This window comes from Tympanuchus pallidicinctus, unplaced genomic scaffold (assembly GCF_026119805.1).
Source record: "Tympanuchus pallidicinctus isolate F22 unplaced genomic scaffold, pur_lepc_1.0 scaffold19, whole genome shotgun sequence".
NCBI classification, from domain to species: domain Eukaryota; kingdom Metazoa; phylum Chordata; class Aves; order Galliformes; family Phasianidae; genus Tympanuchus; species Tympanuchus pallidicinctus.
Genome location: NW_026294710.1, coordinates 2,663,752 through 2,684,607, shown reverse-complemented (window position 1 = coordinate 2,684,607; position 20,856 = coordinate 2,663,752). Strand labels below are relative to the sequence as shown.

Genomic DNA, 20,856 nt, shown 5'->3' with positions numbered 1-20,856 from the left:
ATCACCACTATTTCACGGAAAATCCAAAATGCAGTACCATACAAGGCTCTCTGAAGACAATTAACTCCACCCTAGCTGATACCCTGGGCACTTTGCTTTCTTAAATCTAATCTAAAGATGAAGAGAAACAAAGCTTTAGCAGTTGGAGGGATTCTAAGAAATTCATCTGAAGTAAATCTTGACTTGATCACCAGGGGTTTCAGTTTAAAACAGTGTGTAAACATGTATTTGTCCAGTAATACAGTTTTTTGAAACCAGAGGAACACACATTAAAGTATTCAGTTCTGTAATTCCTTCAGTGCCAGATTTCTGTAATTTCTTTTGGAGGAACTGAATTTACTTCTGTGTAGCAGTTAAGTATAACGAAGGGTTAAATTTAAAAGCTTGCACAACAGGAAGGTAGTATATTGATCATTAAAAAAGTCAAAATAGAAGCAAATTATATATGAATGAGGTGAGTAAACACTAGTTTTTAAGGTAGATCTCCCTTTCTCAACATATATGTAGTATGTATATTTATATTACGTTCAGATCATACAAAGCCACATAGCAATGATTTCTGTTCAGCAAACACTGCTGACTAGATCAGTGGATCTTAAAGAGCCTGATATATAATTGAGATCTTCCAGTTTTACACTGAACGTAGTACAGAATTTTTTGAAGGAAAGCGCTGGGCAGAAACTGTCATAGACATACTGACATGTTTATGGAGTTCATGAAGTTGTATGAACAAAGTGATTCCACACAAGGCATTTTAACTTTTCTTCTTTACTGATTACTTCCCCCCCTCCCCCCCTTGGGAAATTGCTCTCATTATACAGATAAAGAAATCTTTATTCCAGTATTTCTAATCTCCTCTGTACTTTCCATAGCAGACTAAGTAGGTGTTATTGCCATGGCTCCTATTGTTTTTTCTTCCCTTAGTCATCTGTGCTCCTGCGAGTGTTTTGGAAGGCGCAAAATGAATTCCTTCAGGATCTGTGGCTGTAGGATAGCACTTTCTGCACAGATATTCACAGAGTTCTTCACTGTAGGTGTTTGATGTATCTGTTTCTCCAGAGGGGAAAAAAATCCTCATGATCTGTAGTAATTTCTTGTTTTCTTTTTGCATTGTTTTTCTGCACTGTTTATCATAGTGATACAGATTTACTCATTGTGGTCAGTTGAAATAGAAGACCTTTTTTCCTGGATATTTTGATTAGGAGGAAGTAAGAAGTTTTTGGCATCTCTTGCTTTTGAATTTGTGAGTTTTCCTGAGAAAATAGAGTACTATCCAACAGAATGCTTTCGTAAGCAAAACATTTTCTGCTCAGACTATTAAAGACTACATGAAGTTCTAGAAGTATATCCAACCTTCTTTCTCCTTTTGCTCTTAGCATTTCTTTTGATTGCAAATTGTCCTGTGTTTCTGCAACTTGCAGTTGTCATACATTTAAAGGAGCATTTTGATTGTTTTCTCACTAAAATGAAAATACACTAAAGAAATTGTGCAGCCTGAGCTGTTAGCTGAACAAGTCAGACCTTTGTTTCCTGTTGGTGTTGGCTTTTGAAGTTCCCTTTGAAGCCTACATTGCTTGAACAATGAGTGTGCTTAGTTCTTGTTTTGGTGTTTTAGTTGGTTATTAACAGTTTGGAAAATCAGGTGCCTGCAAACTTTGCTGAAGACATTTTCTATTTATGGTGAAATGTACAAAGGATCACATTGAAGATATTGCAAGCTGTATCAGTTGAAAACTGTGTACTAGTCATGCTTACTGACCTGAATTCTGATGTCAGACTTTGATATCTCAATCCTTACAGTCCTTTCAGGGATGCTGACTGTACGGAAGTGTTCTTAGTTCATTAGGTCCCTGGCAGCAAATGCTTGGTGGCTCAAAAAAGTGTGAGCATGGGAGGCAGAAGTGCTGTTTTTTTCCATGTCACTTTTAATTCTGAAATTTTTAAGGTTTATAGGAATTGTGTTTTGGAAGTAGAAACAATTTCAGTTGAAGAAGTAGTATATGCAGACTTTAGATTCATTCACAAATAATAATTTTAATGATCTGGTTTAAATAAGTGACAGCTTCTTTTAAAGCTGTCCTGCTCACATTGCCTGTTCTGAGCCGTGGGTTTGGCAGTACCTGAACTGGTGACACAGTATCTTCTCCTTGTTGAAGTGTAAATGCACTGCTTAGACAACCTGTATTTAGCAACATATTTGTATGCATTTCAATGATGTGCAGTGGCATGAAAATAATGTGATTTAGATCTGAATGAAAGTAATAAATAATGACCTTTAGAGAGGCTCAGTAATTATTAAAAATAGTAAGTTATAAGTGATGTGAAGTGGTTGTTTAATCTGTCTCTTGCTCCAGGGTAAGTTCAAAGAACTGGTAAGACTTGTGGCTTCCTAACTTGTTCCTAAATATACTCAGTAGCAGAGATTTCATATCATGTCTGGATACTTTTAACCAAGAAAAATGGTAAAGCAGTTGAAAAAAGTTCAACTTATACACCTGAAGGGCACAGAATTCAGTTTACAGCCAATCCTGTTTCTCCTTGTTCTGCCTACATGGGGATCAGCATCAATATATAGCAGTGTTTTCTTCATAGGCGTATTCCAGACTTCTCATTATTTCTGCCTAAACCTTTATTGCTTTATTGCTTGAATTGAGTGTTGACTATTAAGAAGGCAAGATGACTAGATTGAGAAGTTTCCAAAGTGCAATTTTCATTTGTTTATTCCTTTTTTCCTCACAAAGGCACAAGATTTTTGACTTGCATTTAAGTCATGGCTTGTTGTGATACCTAGAACCATTTCAGTGTTGCTGCTGTGTACTTACCTTTTCTTTATTCATTTTCTTTTGTTCTTAAGTAATACCAAGCTAAACTAGCTGCCTAAGTTTTATAGCTATTTCTTGTTTAATGATTATTCTGTTTTCAGACTATTTTTTTTTGGCTTGTCAGAATAATTTAATATTTGTTTGTTTATTTATTTGAATTTAGAATTATGAAATATTAGTAACTATTCTGACGATGGTTTTGTGTTCAGTCCTTCGTCTTTAGAGCTATTGGTAATAATGAGTCTCTTCATCTGTGTATGAGGAGACTAGCTGAAGCATGGCTGTGATATTAGCCTTGTAACAAAGAAATTTTTCTTCCAACTTTTTCCCTATGTATTTTGTGGGCACTTAGAATTTTCCTGCTTCTGTTTCATGTTTCCTATTTCCTGTTTGTCTGTTAGTTTTGTTTTACCTTACTCATCCACACCAGTTTCTTTAGATATTTCGTAATGGCTCTGAGATGTCATAACCATTCTTTTAAATAAATAAAGTATATGTTTTTTTTTTTTAGTTCAGCTAGCATGTTAATCTGTGGTAGAAGTTTTTGATCTATAGTTATTTTTGTTTCTCATGTATCTTATATATGTTAATATGCTTGTTATGTATTGCTTTTTACTTCAAGACACCAGAGTATGTAAGCTAAGATTTGGTCAAATCCAAAATACATAAGAAAAAGAAGGGTGAGAAGACTCAATTGGTAGTACTGACTGACTTAAAGTAAAAGGTAGAAAACTAAGCAGCTTCTCGATCAATATCATTAATAATATCTTCATTGCTATCTGATTTTTTTAATAAGATTGCTTTTTTCTCTCCTTTTTTAACAGAAATCTTTTGGACAGAGATACATTTTCTAAATCTGATCCAAGTAAGTATGTAACATTTTACTGGTTTTTCCTCATCATATATTTCAAATGTGTAAACAATGGATTAAAAATGAGATTGGTGGATTACTTTGATGTCTGCTGGGTTTACATTGTCTTTGTGACAGTTATTTCATGCGGTGCTGGCTGGGCTTGTAGCTCCTCTTACAGGAACTGGAATTTAAAAGACTATAATCACTTCTGCATTCCTGAACTATGCTTTCCCTTAGTCAAGCAGTCAAGCTACATTTTCTTAAAATCAGTGAATGCAGAAAAGTCATTTTTTTTTCTTTTATGCATCTGTTCTAGATTGCTTTCAAATCTAGTCAGCATACTTCTAGATAAACTGGAAGTGCTTGTTGTTAGTGCATAGTGTCTGCTAATCTGAGAATCAAAATCTGGAAAAATAAAATTGCATTGATTTGTCTCAGGGAACTGATCTTTACTGATTAAAAATAATCCATTCTTTAATGAATTCAAGTTACCAGATATGTGAGGTAGTCACACTACCTCTTCAGTTTTGTTAATGCATGACTGTATCCCAACAACCTCATTCCCATGAATTCAGCTGTAGTGGGGCTTCTGATTTAAAAACGATGCCTTCCCATACTGAAGATTTTTTAATAGCTTATCAAGGACCTGAGACCACAGAATATTTTTGTGTTTCTTTCTTTTTCTTTTTTTTCCCTGATAGTGGTGAATCAAAGTACTCCTGTATTGTTTATTGACTAATGCTTAGATTATATTGTCTTCGGTCAATTTGGACCCCTCTATAACCCTCTGTAATTTTTTATTTGTAGATTCATTTTCTTTCAGGTAAGCCTAAGCTTTTTTTTTTTTTTTTTTTCCTTAGAATACCATATACTGTACTCATTGACACTGGAAATAGGCCCTGAGACAGACATGCTTCCATCATGTGTTTGGGCATGTAACCAAGTCCTGGTGGGATACTGTAGGGAAACTGTATTAGCTATAAATTTCAGGATTTGAGTAGCAGTGCAACTTGTGTGGAAGGAGGCCGTGATCCACTCTGTGACTATCACAGCTTCTTCCAGGCAACTCTGAAAGCTACGTGAATAACCAGTGCTAGCTAGAGCTTCTGTCAGCCAGAGGAGCACACAAAGCCCTGCCAAGCACATTTCAGAAGGAAAGTGGCAGCAGCTAGGGGCTAGAAACACAGCTGCTGAGAGTACTCCCAGAACCACGCTTCTGAAGATATGCTTCCGGAATGCGACCTGGAAAGGCAACACTCCATGCAAAAGACTTCCAAAGAAGCTGTGGTCTGTGGGCAAGCCATGCTGGGGCAGGGATACCCCTAAGGGACTGTGGCTGTTGGTTGGCCCACAGCAGGGAAGGGACAGGAAAACCTGGAGAAATCTTACTTTCTAACTTTATAATATTTTTGAGATGTAAGGCAGTGATATTTTTATAGAATTAAGTTACTTGCATGTATTTTTTGATGCGTAGTAACCTTGCCTATCACTTCAAAACACAGTTTCTTGTAAACTGCTTAGTTAAAGAATTCAAACTGATGGCGTACTTTAGAAGTTTGGGCTCATATTATGAATGCCCAGTTATTGTGTCAGTTAGGCCTATCTGTCTCAGGCTAGCTATATACAAACATGGAATACAGTATTGCAGTCCTTGGTAAAGAGAGAAGGGGAAAACTTACCTCTAGAAATGCTTATACTGTATTTGCACTCAGGAAATGACTTGGCAAAGTGGCTTTGATGGTGGATACTCTGCAGGCAGTGTAGAATTTGTATTCTGAAGGCTGTTTATTAGCTAATTAGATTGCTGCCGGTGCCCTTCGTTTGAATGCAGACACATGGCTGTAATATAACTGTGGAAGTTAGAAGGGTGTAATGTAAAAAATGCTGTTCTTTTCTGTACTTGGAAGTGTAGCAGCATATCTTTCCTCATTGTCTGTTTGGACAAAGGCCATTCTTGCACTGGTCTTGAATACAGTAACTTTATCCTGTTAGCTAAAAAAGGTTTCAAATCCAACACTTTACTGCTTTCACAAGATCTACTTTTAGGCCAACTGGATTTACAGCCACCAGATCTCATAAAAGGTAGAACTACACAAAGTTGCTCTGTATGTTAAGGTCTCACTGACTATGAGGCCAATTCTAATATGCATTTCAAACCCTAGCAATATTTTTGAGAATATCCACTTTTTTTTTCTTCTTTTTTTTAATACTTCCCATAGAGTCTGAGCTAAAGCAGTGATTCCACGATGAGCCAGGGAGAAAACCTTCTGCCAAGGAGCTACAGATTTGTTAATGAGATTTTCTTTTAGGCATTTGGGCAAAATTATTTTCCCATGCACTTCCTGACCAAACTGAGCCACCCCAAACTACTGTGCAGCTGTGGCAGCAGCACCGGTTAGGATGGAACGTCCTCTTGTGTAACCCTGTAAATGCTGAGTATTGTAATAGAAATTAGAGTGTCTTAGGAAAGATTGGAAAGGTAGAATCCAGGTCCTCCTGGGGAGGATGTATCCATAAAAGAAAGTAACAATGAGAAGAATCTCACGACACTTGGAGTAAAAGGACCTTCAGGAAGCTCTGACTAAAAGGTGTAGAAGCTGGTCAGCAAAGAGCCTGCTTGAACTGGGTACAAATTCATGAGAAGATTACCGTGGAGAAAGGGCCTACTGTACTGTGGCTGACACTTTCTTGTGAGGGAATGGAAGCTTTTATGCTTGGAAAAAACTGAGGTGAACACTTAGAGTAGTTTCCAGGTTAAAGGCATAAGCATTTAGTGGGAGAGGATCAGTGTAGGGTAAGGGATGCTCAAACTACATGGAAAAATAAGAGGTGGGAGACTGCTCTGTTTTGAGAATTGAATCTGTAACCATTGAAACATCTGCTGTCTTCTTCATTGAAAGATTTAATTAATCCAGAGTTTGACACTGTCTTAAATGCCCCAGAGTTTAAGATTACTAAATATTAACATTCCTGACTATTGGTATCTTCCCTTGGAAGCTCTCATATGGGAAAGCTCATTTCTCCAGTTGGAAATGACTTTGAAAAGGTTGTTTAGAAGGATTACTGTAATTAGTATAATACCGGGATCTTTATGAAACCTCTCCTAAAGCCATTAGGGTAATAAATCATACCACCAGTAATTTGGACAATTATGCGACAGTCTGGGGGTCAATCAGTTTTAGAGGAAAGGAAGAAGAAAGTTTTAAATTATTCTAAATTTGCAAAGTATTTGTGAGAAAGTCTGTGACTTTCGTGATCCTTTTCTTTACAGCCAAGACTGACCTTTTTTTTAAAATGTCGTTTATGTGATGCATGTTTCTGTATCACTGTTAAACTTTTTGTCCAAGGGGAATTCACATACTGCCACTCCATAGGCTGCCACAGTGGCCCATAGTAGAGTTGCTACATCTTGACACTGGTAATGATGTGATCCATGAAACTGTCACCTTCAGCCTTGTGCTGGTTCAATAGGTTCTGACAAATTTGCATGTGGTGTTCCTGCATGAACATTTGTGGGACCCACCTGGCACAAACTTTGCAGTATTCCAACGTTACCACTGTTGTTTCCAATTCACTGAAGCTGATATTCAACTCTGGACAGAGCGCCCTGGTTGTAATCTGACAAATTCTGTAATTTCTCTGAATGAGCTGATCAAGGCACTCTTCATTTTATGCTGTGCATGACTATCTGGAACACAGCTTGCCTTTCTGGTCACTGTTGTCACTGCTGAAACACACCACCCACTGCTTCACTGTGCTGACATCCATTGTTTGGTCTTCATGAACGTTCAGCAAATGCCATTGAATGTCAGCAGGTGCCATTTTTTCCACATGGAGGAATTCAGTGACACACCTTTGCTTCATATGCACTTCCATGTCCGACACCATTTTGTCAGACTGCACCTTTGTTGAGAGCAACAGAATGTAATGGAATATTGCTAGGAAGGCTCAGCCTCCACTGCCATACCACCAACATCCACCTCTGATGTCGTAGGCCAGTGTAATAAAATAAGAGACATTACTTTCGGAGCAGCCCTCATATATGCCGTAGCTGCAACCAGCTAAATAGCAGAAAATTGCAAGTCATACTATTGATTCTTAGCTTTTTTCTCCTCATTTAAGTTTATAAATAAGTATATAAGTGGTTCTTAGGCTAGAGATGTGGTTCCAGTCCTGGAATGTACTTTTGGAAGCACGGGGAAGCTACTGGGAATGGAGGGGAACAGAAACCCACTAATGACTGGCAGTAAAAAGGTGAGAAGGATAGCACTGCTTACTCCAAATTATAGTGAACTGACCACAAAAAAACTCATACTAGCAGAGGTATGAGCAGCCTTCCAGAAGATGGAAAATGAATAAGAGACTGAATTATGCTTAAGGTGGAGCTTTACTGTTGTTTTTTTTTATATTGCACAACTTCCATCTCATCAACCACAGCAGAAGACTAAAATTATTCAGCTCTAATCTTTTTTTAGATTTTTTGTTCATAACTCTTTCATTTGGCTTCATAAACTGAAGAGATAAGGTAGTGCCAGAATGCCTCTTTTCTGAAACTTTGATAGTAACGGATATTTTACAGTTGTTTTGTTGCTTTCGTCTCCTTAATATTAAATTTCTCCTCTTTTATATTCTTTTTTGGACAGCTATGGTGCAAAATTGTTACGTGATGTAGTGTATTAATGCTAATACACAGGGCAGCATGTAGTACAAAAAATAGAGCAGGAAATCAATGGTGAAAAATTATTATGTTTAGGAAAAATCTAGACAACAAAAATATTTGAATAGCAGAAGTGTACGTTATCTATAAAGACTGGCTTTTTCTGCAAATGAGTTTCAGTTGTATTCTCAAGTGAGGTTATAGGTACGAGAAGTATTTAATGGAAAATTTAGATTTATATCTCTGTAAAATGGATGAAATCTGTTATTATCTCTGCTTTTGAAATTAGTAACATATTTGCCTTCTTGGAAACCACTACTGAAGATAGAAAATATTCATCATTGCTGAATTTGTGGTGTTCGTTTAAAAAAGAATTGCCAGTGGGGAAAGTGGAAGGGAAATTTGAGAGAATGTATGATTTCATGTTAGCACTAGGAGTATTTCCAGAGAATATTTCTTAGTTTGTTTTTATATGTTGAAATTTCCTTTGACAACATTTCCCACATCTGCCAGGATTATCTTGGCACAGATCTTAATAGATACAAAGGTTGGTCAGAAACTTAGTAACTTTCAGACATCTCCGTAGCTGATTTTGTAGCTTCCATTTCACTCTGTTTTCCTGTTCAAACTTCATTCTTTATATAATATAGTTCAGCAATTTCCTCCAAAGAGAGCTGTAAAAATAGACTCACTGCTTTGGATTCATCCTACTATAATCAGGAACCAAAGCCAGTAGTGTGATTGTCCGAGGTTTCATTTAAAGTGAATGGAGAAAAACAGAAATTGATTTTGATTTTTATTTATAAAAGCTTTTTCTTCTACAAGATATCTTATTGGGAAAAAATGAAGTTGAATTGTGTTAACTTTTAAGTTCTGTGTCAAGCTGAAATGTTGATCTTACGTTTTTTCCGCTCTTCCTAGTGTGTTTTTTGTGTTTTACCTTCTGAGTAAGAAGAAAACATAGTTTGAAGCTTGACTTCATTTCTGCTTAGATCAGTTGATGATTCTGACTTTGTTGAGAAGAAAACCAGCCTTCTACTTTTATTGTTCAAGACAGAAACTCAGAATAGTATTATTTCTGTCTTCTGTTGAAAAGTAACGATTGGCACAGCAGAATTTGGCAGAGAGAAATGTTTGTGTATCTGTATTTTCCTTATTTAGGAAACGGTGAGAGTTTCGGGATATCACTGCTTTACACTTGTTGGATACAACTCATTCAAAACTGTTGAAAATGAAGTTTGCGGTATTCATTCGGTGCAAATGATTTATGCTTGTACTTGTACTTAGTGTATGGAAGACCTGATTAACTGTACCTCTGTGATGAAAGCTACAGATTGATGTGAAGTGGGTTCTGTGTTAGAAGAACAAATCTGTAAGCAGAGTGAAACTGGTGAGATGATGCTTCTTGGTGTTTCAAACATAGCTTACAGAGGTAGATGTAATTGATTCAGTTTTTATTATGTTTTAATATAAAGAGATATGTATGCAATATCCTTAAATATGTGAAAAGAGCTTACAGCAGAATTAAAGAAGAATACTTCACAAACTATTTTTTAAATTATTTATTTATTTATTTATTTATTTCCACTTTTATTTCCTGTCTCATTGCAGTAGGGACCTCATTTGTTTTTATTTTAATTCTCTCATTTCCTGAAAGAAGAAATAAATTAGCATAATTATGCATTGGATTAGCTGGGATAGACAGACCATGCACATTTAATGAAAACATGCTTCTATCTAATTTTATTCCTAAGGATTTTAGGTGATTTGCTGGAGGCCAGTCTTAAGTGTCACCTCCCATTTTAGAACCACTCTGTTTCACAATTAATTGTGGCAACAACCAGTATTGTCACTAATCTAGGGAGACATACTCAAAACTGAGGGGAAACACTAATATTTGATTTTCCAAGATAGTGGTTTTGACAGCAAAATAGACTACAAAATCAGCTTATTTAATTAAAAAAAAACAAAAAACAACATTCAGTTCTCAAAGTGATCTTTTCTTTTTTCCTTTCACAGTCTGTGTTTTGTACACACAAGCCATTGGAAACAAAGAATGGAGAGAGGTAAGATATATATGTACACACATGTGTGTATAAACTTTTTTAGTACATTAAATACTTGCCATTTGTGCTGAAGAAGGAATGTCATAGCCTCTTGACTGCCATGCTAAACGGTAGGAGCCCTACATCCCAGTGATGAGTACCTAGTCACATTATTCTCAGTTTCCGTATCTGTATCCCATTTTTTTCATCAAAAGGGGAAGTAAAATAAAATATGTAATTCTCCTGTTTTATACTTTTTGTGAGATATGTGAAGTCAAACTATCAATTGAAACAAGGTTTGTGAATACGAGAGAGGAGGAAACTCAAGCAGTACAAGATCTATGGAATGATATAGCCGTCATGATGCCTGGGATCAGCAAAAGTAACCTACAGGTGTGGTAACATAGTGTTGGTACAGTGTTTGAGAGAAGAAGGTCCTGCTGAAAACGTGTTCATCAGGCAAAAAGGGAGAAAGAGTGATATATACATCCTATAACTGTCTCCTTGTATGTAGTTATCAAATTCTTTTTCCTTTAATGTTATTCTTTGAAAGAAGTGAAAGTGTTGGAAGAAGGGTGGTCATCTTTCCCTTCTCCTCATGGAATGTGCTTTTTAGCTGCCTTACTGGGAGGATTGATGGTTACTTAACGAGCCATGAGAGGAATGAACTGTCTTGCTATTGCTCACTGTAAAAAGGAGCAGCTGTGATATTCTTGTTTTCAGAACTGATATTTTTTGTGTTTTCTACTGTCTGAAGTGGCCAGGGTAACAGAAATCAAACCTCTTCCCTTATTTTTGGCATTCGTGGTAGTTGTTTGGAGAAAGATAATTTTTGATGAAACTGGGTGGATGTGGATTTCTATTCTGTCAGCCTTACAGAACTGAATTTTTCTCTTGTCTTAAACAAAAGCTCGTCGTTTGTAGTTAACTGCTCTCTCTAGTCCTGTACTGTGTACCCGACATACTTTCAGTATGCCTACAGGATCACATTCCTCTCATGATTTCTGTAAAGAAATGTCAGACTGAGGGCCTAAGTGGGAACTCTCTAATCTTAACTAAATTGTCAGAAGTAATGGATGTGCAGAGTTCTGTATGTCTGGATAGCTAACTCTGGAAACGGAGGAGCCTTTAGGCATTCGAGTGCCGATAAGCAGCTCAGTGCAGTGAAGTAGTGAAGTCATTAAGTTATCCAGGTAGTTCCTTGGTCTAGGATTTAGCTGTGAGAAATTCTTTTTTTGTTGTTGTCTAAGGTTGATATATGATTCTGTGGAGTTTTCATTCTTTTCTGTTGTTAACTGTTAATTTTTTTAATGTTTAATAGGTATTAATCATTTTACTTACTGTAATTGTCCTGACAGTCAAATTATGGCATTATCACCTTACTTCAAAAAAATTCCATCTGCTTTCCTTTTTGATAGATCCAAGTTTGTAATGCTTGAAGTATGCTACCACCTCACAGCTCTGTATTGTTTTATGCAATTTTATTTTCCTAATCAAAGCAAAATAGGATAGCATGCTTGTATTGCATCTTCTCAGTGACGAGAGAGTGCATGTGGTTATGGTATCATGTGCCCGTTTAGGAATTACACCGTTTAAAACAGACTTTCAACAAGACAGTTGATAGAAAATCTTACCTTTTTTTTCCACTCTTAAAACATAATTATCTTGTCTATCATCTAGGTATAGATATTTACAAGTCCTTTGACTGTTTAAACTATTTATAGTTAGTGAAAGAAGATAACTTCCTTAGGGCAGTTAATCATGTCTAATTTAGATGTCCACAGTAGATTAGATGAATCATTCTTTCAAAATGCCTCCAAGTGATAATCAAAAGCCAACACTTCTACTACTTTGGATGCAAAGTTCAGTGAATAGAATCCTGTTCCTAGTAGCTGTTATGACAGTCAAAATTCAGAAGTTGTCACAATAGAAGGACTGAGTCAGGATTGCATTTTGATATGCATTTGTTATGATGTATGATATTTATACCAGTGGTAAAATATATATATAGCAGTAGGTAGAAAGTTAGTTGATAATGTACATTGGATGGATTGTCGCATATCTTTATTTCCGTGCTTTTTCTGTCTGCTGTGGTGGATGCAGTAATGCTGTGATTTCAGTGTCTGTTTATGTGTCATATTGTTGCATTAAAACACTTGTTTAGAGTTGCATTGGCTCATGGAGGTGGAAACCACCTGGAAATGTATGGAGAAAACTACAAGACAAATAATAACACCCTGATGATATTTGTGGACATTAAAGAATGGTATTCAGTCATGTCAGCATTCTTTACTTTTTCTCTATTCTTTATTCCTTTATTGAAGTTATCTTGCTTCTTTTGCCTAATGATTTTCTTTCAAAGACTGCAGAAGATGCCTGCGGATCATAAACTTGCTAAATCATTTCATAATCTCCATAATTTCCCTAGTGCTCTATTCTACCAATGTGCTTTTTTGCCCATCCCCTCAGCAAGGATATCTGAAGTGATTCAGTAGAGTAGTTAAATGAAGTTCTCAATTTAATTTCTGAGTAGATATTTTCTGGGCATTGACTCCTGTTTGCTTATGGTACAGATTCCAGTGTTTTACTTGATGTTACTCTTGTACACCAAATCCTCAGCAAACAATTAAAATGTTTAGTTCTCAACTTAAAAGGCTGTTATTTTTCAAAACAGTTTTTCTGTTATTTGCAGTGTGATCATCAGGTATTTCCAGTAATAGAATTAGCAAAAAATGTATCATCAGAATCTAATATTTGGATTTCAAAACACTCGCTTCGCCTTACTTTGTGAGGATACATTCAAAATATGACAAAGTATAACTTACTGCTGTCTGTAGAAGGCTTAAATAATATTTAGAAAGAATGTGTATTTCTTCACTTCAAAGAGGATGTTAATTGTGAAAAACAGAGCAGTTTAAAGTTAAATGTTAAGTAAATAATAGAAATTGGTGAAATATTTTAGCAGTGGGAATTTTACAGGTAATACCCACTGATGGTAAGGGGCAGTTCTGTAAAAATCTATTTGTTTTGGCCCTTAATTATTTCAGCCCTTGTTCTAGATCATTTCAACAAGTGCTGTATGCATCAGTCAGTCACAGGAACTTGTTGGGACCTCGCAAGAGGTTTTCATCCAGAAAATTAGGTTTTCTTTCCTGTATAGTTACAACTCAGTATGTATTGTAATAACATAAACAATTATTTATTAGTAAATGATAATTAAATATTACATTAATAAATTGATCTTTAAGATGCATATATTCCCCCTATGACCGCAAGATTTTATGTGATCTTTTTGCTTGTGCTCAAAGTGAGCACTTAAGTGAAATGTTTAGTAATTATGTATTTCACTGTAGCATCTACAATTTCATTACTGTTTTCACCTCCATAAGATACACTTTCGAGTTTTCCATTAGTAGAGTTTAGAGGCTGTCTTAATGGGAAGAATGGACTAGATGCTTTATAATCAGTATTTATTGGGATTATTATTATTACTATTATTATTATTAATAATAATAATTTTTTTTAGGTCATTGTAGTTCCTTTATATCTTCTGATTGAGAAATACAGAATATTTCCATCAACCTCAAAGCCTTTTGGAATGGATCACTAAATTGAGATGGTAAAAAAATTAAGATGATAAAATAAATAAATAAAATTCCTTTCTACCAGGAGAACTTGCATTAGGAGGTAGCAAAGTATCTTCATCTTAGGAAATACAAAAAATGATTGCTTTTTTTGATTTTTTTTCCAATTTTTTTTCCTCCATTGAATTAGTTAAATGGATTTTCTTTCTCTCCTGAATGACATTTCTAAAGGTATTTGCTTGTTGGCCATGTTAAGATTTTAGCTCTGCACAACTGTTAATGGGCAAATTAGGCCATGAAGGGAATTAATTAATTAACTGCTATGCTATTAGTTGTAAGACACTGGATTATAGAAATAACCTATTCTACTTTAAAAAGCCATTGTTAATTTGGAAAAGAGATTTAAAAAGTTGATGCTTTCTTTATCTTATTAAAAATATAGCCTGATGGTTTTTAGAGGCCAGTATTTTAATGTTATCTACAAGATAAATTTTAATATTCATCCTACAAGTAATTAATTATATTAGTTTAATGTAACAGAACTGTTTAAGTAGCCTGTGGAAAAACAAGCAAACAGTTGAAAAACTGAAGCCTCATATAAGAAAAGTAATTTAAAGTTAAAGACAAGCTAGCTGTGGTACTGAATTCAGTCTTCTGAGTATTGTAAAGAATTTCACTCTAAAGGTAGCAGCGTAACACACGTTGTCAGGCCTCCTCTCTTCTCAGTAATCTAATCAGCAGCATGCTGCATATTTATTTTCTTTCCTCTTTTCCTGATAGGCTTCTGTCTTGGCTCTCAAATCAAGTCCAAAACATTTCCCAGATGTAACGTGGATATTGGTTTAAATGGAATATTGTTTTCTAGAAGGAAAAAAAAAAAAATCAAATTTGAAGGGACCAAAACTATGTATATATTTATTATATTCTCTTGTTTTTAAAAATTAACTGACATTACCGTTTTATAAGTAATAACTATTTTTCCTTTTTAAGTAACTTTTCTTTCAGATTCATACATAGAGCTATTTCTAATGGAACTATAAAACTTAACAACCTGATATATGAAATATGACATGGTCATTAAATAATTTAGGTGAAAAGAATCTTTGTGTTATTCAGCCTCCAACTCATCAGCTATGTTCAATTCAGCCTCCTGATTCAAGGAGGAAAGCCATCTTCATGATTATGTCAGGTTGCTCAGGGCCTTTCCCAAATCATGTTTGAAAAACTTAAGTGGCAGAGACTGCACAAGTCTCTGGGTGACCTATTCCAGAGCTTAATCACTCGTTTTGGAGACTTGTTTCACTGTGTCCCATCATAATTTTCTTTGGTTTCATTTCTGATAGAAGTGTCCTGTCTTTTTGTTACATTCTTTGAACTGTCTGGCTTTGTATTCTTTGTATTGCTTAGGTATACTAGAGGATGGCAGTGACAACAGATGTTCTCTAAACCTTCTCCTCTCCAAACTGAACAAACCAAGCTCCATCAGCTTTTCCTTATTTGTTGTGTTCTAGTCTGCTGATAAGTTTTCTTAGCATCCAGTGAGTGGGAGACTACCTAGCAGAGCTTTGCATTAAAGCCTGAGGTACAGGGGTTCATCTCTCTTATGTGTTTAACAAGCATTATGAGAACAGTGTATGCAATTTCTTGATGAGTGAAACTCAGGTCTTCAAAGTAGCATCTTGAACCTTGGAGCAATGTGGAATATGCTTGAGAATTGAACTCTTCAGTGAAGAACAGCCCTGTGTTTGAGAATTGAATGTTCAGAATGGACAGAGAGCAATTTTTTATTGGGCTCATCAAATAAAGAATTGTTTGCTTCCTACTCCAACAAGAACAATTTGCTCAAGAGTGAGCTCTGTCTTAATGTCATTATTTTAGGAAGTCTGGATCAATGTAATGAGAGAGAGGGCTTTTTTGACCTTACTGTGATTGCCAGTTTTGTTTTCAGGACCTTCTCCATTTATCCATCCAATCTTTGGCACATCTGTGTCTCCTTATAGTACTCTTCTTTCAGAGCCACAGTCACATTCTTCATTTAGGTTAGAATCATTTAGGTTGGAAAAGACCTTCAAGATCATTAAGTTCAACTTTTGACGTAGCCGACTGAGTACTGTCATTTAAGCCATGTCTCTTAGTTCTGCATCCATGTATATCTTAAATGCCACCAAGGATGGGGACTTCACTACTTCCAGGGCAGGCTGTTCTGTTGCTTCACTGCCTTCTCCTTCCTAATGTCCAAACTAGACCTCCCCTGGAGCAACTAATGACTGTATCCTCCTATTATTTGCCACCTAAAAAAAGAGGCTGACATCCTCCCCACTGCAATGGTTGTAGAGACTAAGCAACCCTAGTTCTGTCAATTGCTGCTCATATCTCTTGTTTTTTAGTTGTTCACCAGCTTTGTTGCTCTTCTCTGCGCACACTCAAGCAACTCAGTGTCTTTTGGGGTGCGTTAAACATAGCGTAGACAGCCAGTCAAAACAGGTGATGCTGCCTGATGACACTGTATTTAGCCATTGGTGTGCCCTCACCTTTGATATTCTGTACAGTTCTGAGCTCCACACTGAAAAAAAGTCTGGAGAAAAAAAGGCTAAGAGGTAACCTTGTTATTTTCTAGAACTTGTGAGGAGGAGAAATGCTGAGAAAATTTTACTGTGGCAAACACTGAAATAGGCTTCCTACAGAAGTGGTTGATGTTTATGGTTGATCAGTGGTTGATCAGTTTATGAATATACAACCTTTCTTTTCCTGCATGGTGATTAAGGAGTCTTCTAGGAGAATTTACTACTTAAATCCACACATACTGGGAAATATTTTCATTGATGTTTTTGTGTATGTGCATCTGAATCTGTTGGATGTAGTGTGAGAGAACCACAATTAAGTTTTATTAATTTACCTGGTGTGCCTCAGGTAGCTTTGCGAGTTACAACAGTCATCCTAGGACCTGGTACACATTTTCTTGAATGCCCAGAGTCCTTTCTGTCTTGAGTAAACCAGTGTTCATCAGGTTTCATTTTATGTATAAGTTTCTTCTGCATGCAGCCAATTCCGGTTTTAGAGAGTATTTGGCTAGCTTGCTTGAAAGTGCAAATGCAAGAAGTAGGAAACTTGAGGTGGAAAAAACACTCCTCAGATGAGATATACTCCTGCTCAGAACAGAAAAAATGATGGTCCTCGTGCCCCATTGGTTTCATTTCTCATTCCTGCTTTGAAACTTGTGTCAGACTAGCTTCTCAGTGCATACCTTCAGACAGTGCCAATTGCACAGATATTGCTGCATATTTCATTTAGTCAGCCATTCTAGCTTCTAGTTTTTCCTGACCTCCAGTACTGTTCAGTGCTCTAATATGTGTAGTTGACAGGGGACAATTTTCTGTATAAATATTGAGATTTATTTCACCTCAAAACTGATGAGAAACTTCAGCTCACATGCAAATTTGAAGCAGAGAGGACTTAAGCCCAGACGTGTACCCCACTCATACTTGTTCCTATAGAAGTGCCAACTTTCTAGTGCTGCTTTCATTTCTCATTCATTGATACTTAGCCGTAACAGTGACCAGTGCTGATTCAAAAGTGTTTTTTACAGCACTCTACCTGTCAACTTTATTCAAATATTTCTAAGAATACCTCCAGTCTTCTCAAGAGACTGACTTTTTTCCTTTGAAGCAAAGTGTATGAAAATATTTGTTCTTGTTCTGATCTGCTTCCAGGATCCTGTGCCAATCCTTTCTTAAGAGATTCGGTGTGTTGCAGTTGAATATCCCGTATCTTTAGCGCTCTGGAGATTTCTTTGACAAGCTTCCAAACAGTGCCTTACCCCTTTCATAACAATTGCTTTGGCTTAGGAGAGTTGAAGAAATACAGTGTTTGCTCTTGATCCTGCTTTCTAAACTGTTGGTGTTCAAGGACATGCTTAGAAGCCTTTTTACAGGGGATCTCAAGTTTGCAGTGAGATCAGGAAATCATTTTACCTGTCTTTTAAGAACTGAGGTAAAGGTTTGGCAGAGCAATATGCTAATTGACACTATGTGTTAAATTTTCTTCATCTTTTAATTTTGAGAGGGTCTTCCTTGTTGTAAAGATAGTCTTGCATCTTTGTCTTTCATGGGAGATGCTGGAATATAAATCTCTCTGAATACCCCTGTCATGATTGAACATCTCACAGGATAACAAAGTGAACTTACCTAATAGAATTTGAACGTGCTATTTAAAGATGCAAATCACCACCATGCCACTTCTGAGGGTTGTTCCTGTTTTTGAGACTTATGTCTTGAAGATGTGTCAGTTTCTGTTGAATATTTCATTATACCTGAGGTGGGTGATTGCTTTTCACAAAGCAGTCATGCTCTTGGATACAGGCTCACTTCTCTAGATGGCCAGTGTGAATGAGTGGTGTTGGAAGATATTCCGGTATTTTAGGAGAAAAAAATAGTTGCTGAAAGTAATTGAATTTATTTAAATCACAGAAATAATGTGTCTGGAGTTCTTTACTATTTTGTTTTAATGAGAATCGAGTAAAGAACGGAAATTCCTGAGTTTTGAGAGGAAGCAACAGTGGAGTATGCTCTTGTCCTTTCATACTGTGTAGATGTTAATTTAAATATTCAGAGCTCCAGCAGGAAAATTGGGCTCTGTGTGGTGGCTCATCCACACCTGTGATATGGAAACTTCAAAACAAATTCTCAAAAAACTCAGTTAGAAGAAAACAAATGTCTTTGTTATTTCCTTGTCTGCGTTTTTGGGTTTAATTCAGTCCTGTCAGTTAAGCAATTGGCAGTCTTCGACTCGCTGGAAGACTGGAGTCACAGACTGCAGTTTTGAGAAGTTGCAAATGATGATCTTTCAGGAAAGTGTCAGTGACCTTTTCAGTAGGCTCTATTAGAATGTCTTGATATATTCAATATGGAGGACAAAATGAAATCATCATGTCATTAATTTACTCTTTTTTGCTTTACTATCTGTTTCAAAAATACAGAAATACAAGAACAATTACAACACAGAGCTGTAGTTTTATAATCAGTTATTTGTATTTGTGATGCTTATGAACTGAAGTCAATCAAAAGTTACCTTCTTTATCTAAAATATTTTCAACTCATCAAGAGCTCGGTGTAAACACCAAGAGGAAAAAAGGCATTTTGGAAAAGGCTCAGAGATTAGATGTAAAAAGAGAGCTGAACAAAGGTGAAATAGAAGTAGGATAGTGCAAAAATGGTATGCTTCTAGCAGAAGAACTATGTTCTCTGATATTTAAATTTACCCAAAATAAGCAGTCTGTGTAAGCTTTTGTTTGCTATTGTCTTTCATGAAGGAAAAGTGGGCTTTTGTGCTATTGAATTTCTTCCTCAAATTTTTGTGGATTCTAATTCACTTTAGGAGCTCATATAGTTTTGTAATAGCATTTATAATTTTTTTACCATATGACACAGGGCATGCACCACCCTTCATGGTGATCTATGAGTTCTTCTGCCAGCCTGTCTTCATCTATGGATAACTGGTCCTTTCACGTGAACAGAATCGTTTTCTTTGTTGACATCTTTTTAAGAAAAAAAATTATATGCTTTTTCATATCATAGTGCAGTTGTGCAGTTGTGGAAACCTTCTTAATTACAGCATCTTAAATTACTTGCCTTAAACTGATACTTTTCTTTTCCAGTTTGGAAGAACAGAAGTAATTGACAATACTTTAAATCCAGATTTTGTAAGAAAATTTATAATGGACTACTTTTTTGAAGAAAGAGAGAATCTGCGATTTGATTTGTAAGTTAACAGTCTTCAATTCTAATAGTACAATCTCTGTAGACATACTGAGTTTTGTAAAGCACAAAATTAACTTGAAAATAAATAGTGCCTCTTGACATTGAACAAATTAATAAACACAATTTAGCATTTCTTCTTCAGAAATAAATATGTAACAACGACTGAGTTTTCAGAAATTGGTAAGTTCTAGCTAATCAAAATGTAGTCATACAGTCATTGCTTTCATAATATTGATTAAGTAGTTTGCTTTTAGAACATTTCTGTCTTGTAGACAGCAAAGCAGAGGAATAAGCACTTCTTTATTTTCCTAAAATCTCCCAGGAAGTCTGTTGTAAAGCCATTTTTAAATATTATACTCTTTAGCCTTCATCTGCTGTCTTTGTATCTAAGCAGTTGCTTCAAAGCAAATTTTACAATCTCTTGATTTTTATTTTTTGGAGTTCTGGAATGCAAATCAATCTGTGTATTCATCAAGGCATAAAGTAAATAGAGCATTAGTGTGGATTTTTCCTGTAGTAATGGAAAATATATATGGTGCTAGACGTGTATGTTAGTAGTATTAATAAACTTACATGTGTTTTTTCTTTTGTACTGATTTTGTTTTAAGTTGCTAGCAGAGCATATTGAAATGCTCTCGAATAGCAGTATCTCCTATGTCATAGAAACAAGCAAATAAAATAATCATGTCTAATTGTTTTTAGCTTTCAGTCTTTAGCTTTTTAGTCTTTTTAGACTTGTTTCTACAAGTACTACTGTATCCAATGCACAGGTAGCAGCTGTTTCCATCTAGACTTCAACTGTTGAAGGAGTTAAATGAATGCCAAGATAGATTGCAGGATGCTTCTAGGTGGCTAGATGCAGTTGTTTCCATCTTCACTGTGAAAACCTGGTGTTGAGGTTTTTTTTCCCTTTTTTTTTTTTCTTCTAGAATTGGGATGCAGTATAATTAAATCTGCTGAGTTAACTGTTGCCTGCTGCTTAAGTTTTCTTTTAGTATGTGTTAGTCACTGTGAAATAGAAGTTTCCTTTCCAGGATCAGATGAAGCATTTTGGAAATAAGAGAGAAATAAGTTAGGGTGGTATAGGAGTCCTGATTTGGCTATCCGTTGTTCCTTGTAGGCTGCATGTGCGTTACGGG

At 35.9% G+C, this 20,856-nt stretch overlaps 1 protein-coding gene across 3 annotated transcripts in view; it reads left to right on the top strand.

The window, feature by feature from the left end:
* The window catches only part of CPNE8 (copine 8), a 91,339-nt gene that overhangs the window by 9,696 nt on the left and 60,787 nt on the right, over positions 1-20,856 (top strand). For 2 of the 3 annotated variants that reach the window (XR_008206288.1, XM_052681144.1), the window contains exons 2-4: positions 3,647-3,687; positions 10,352-10,398; positions 19,615-19,718. Coding sequence is in view for 1 of the 3 variants with exons in the window: in XM_052681144.1 (XP_052537104.1) it covers positions 3,647-3,687; positions 10,352-10,398; positions 19,615-19,718 (192 nt within the window). In the remaining 2 variants the exon portion in view is untranslated. Of the gene's footprint in view, positions 1-3,646; positions 3,688-10,351; positions 10,399-19,614; positions 19,719-20,856 lie in introns of those variants that run through there. The other variant, XM_052681145.1, reaches the window with a different exon arrangement.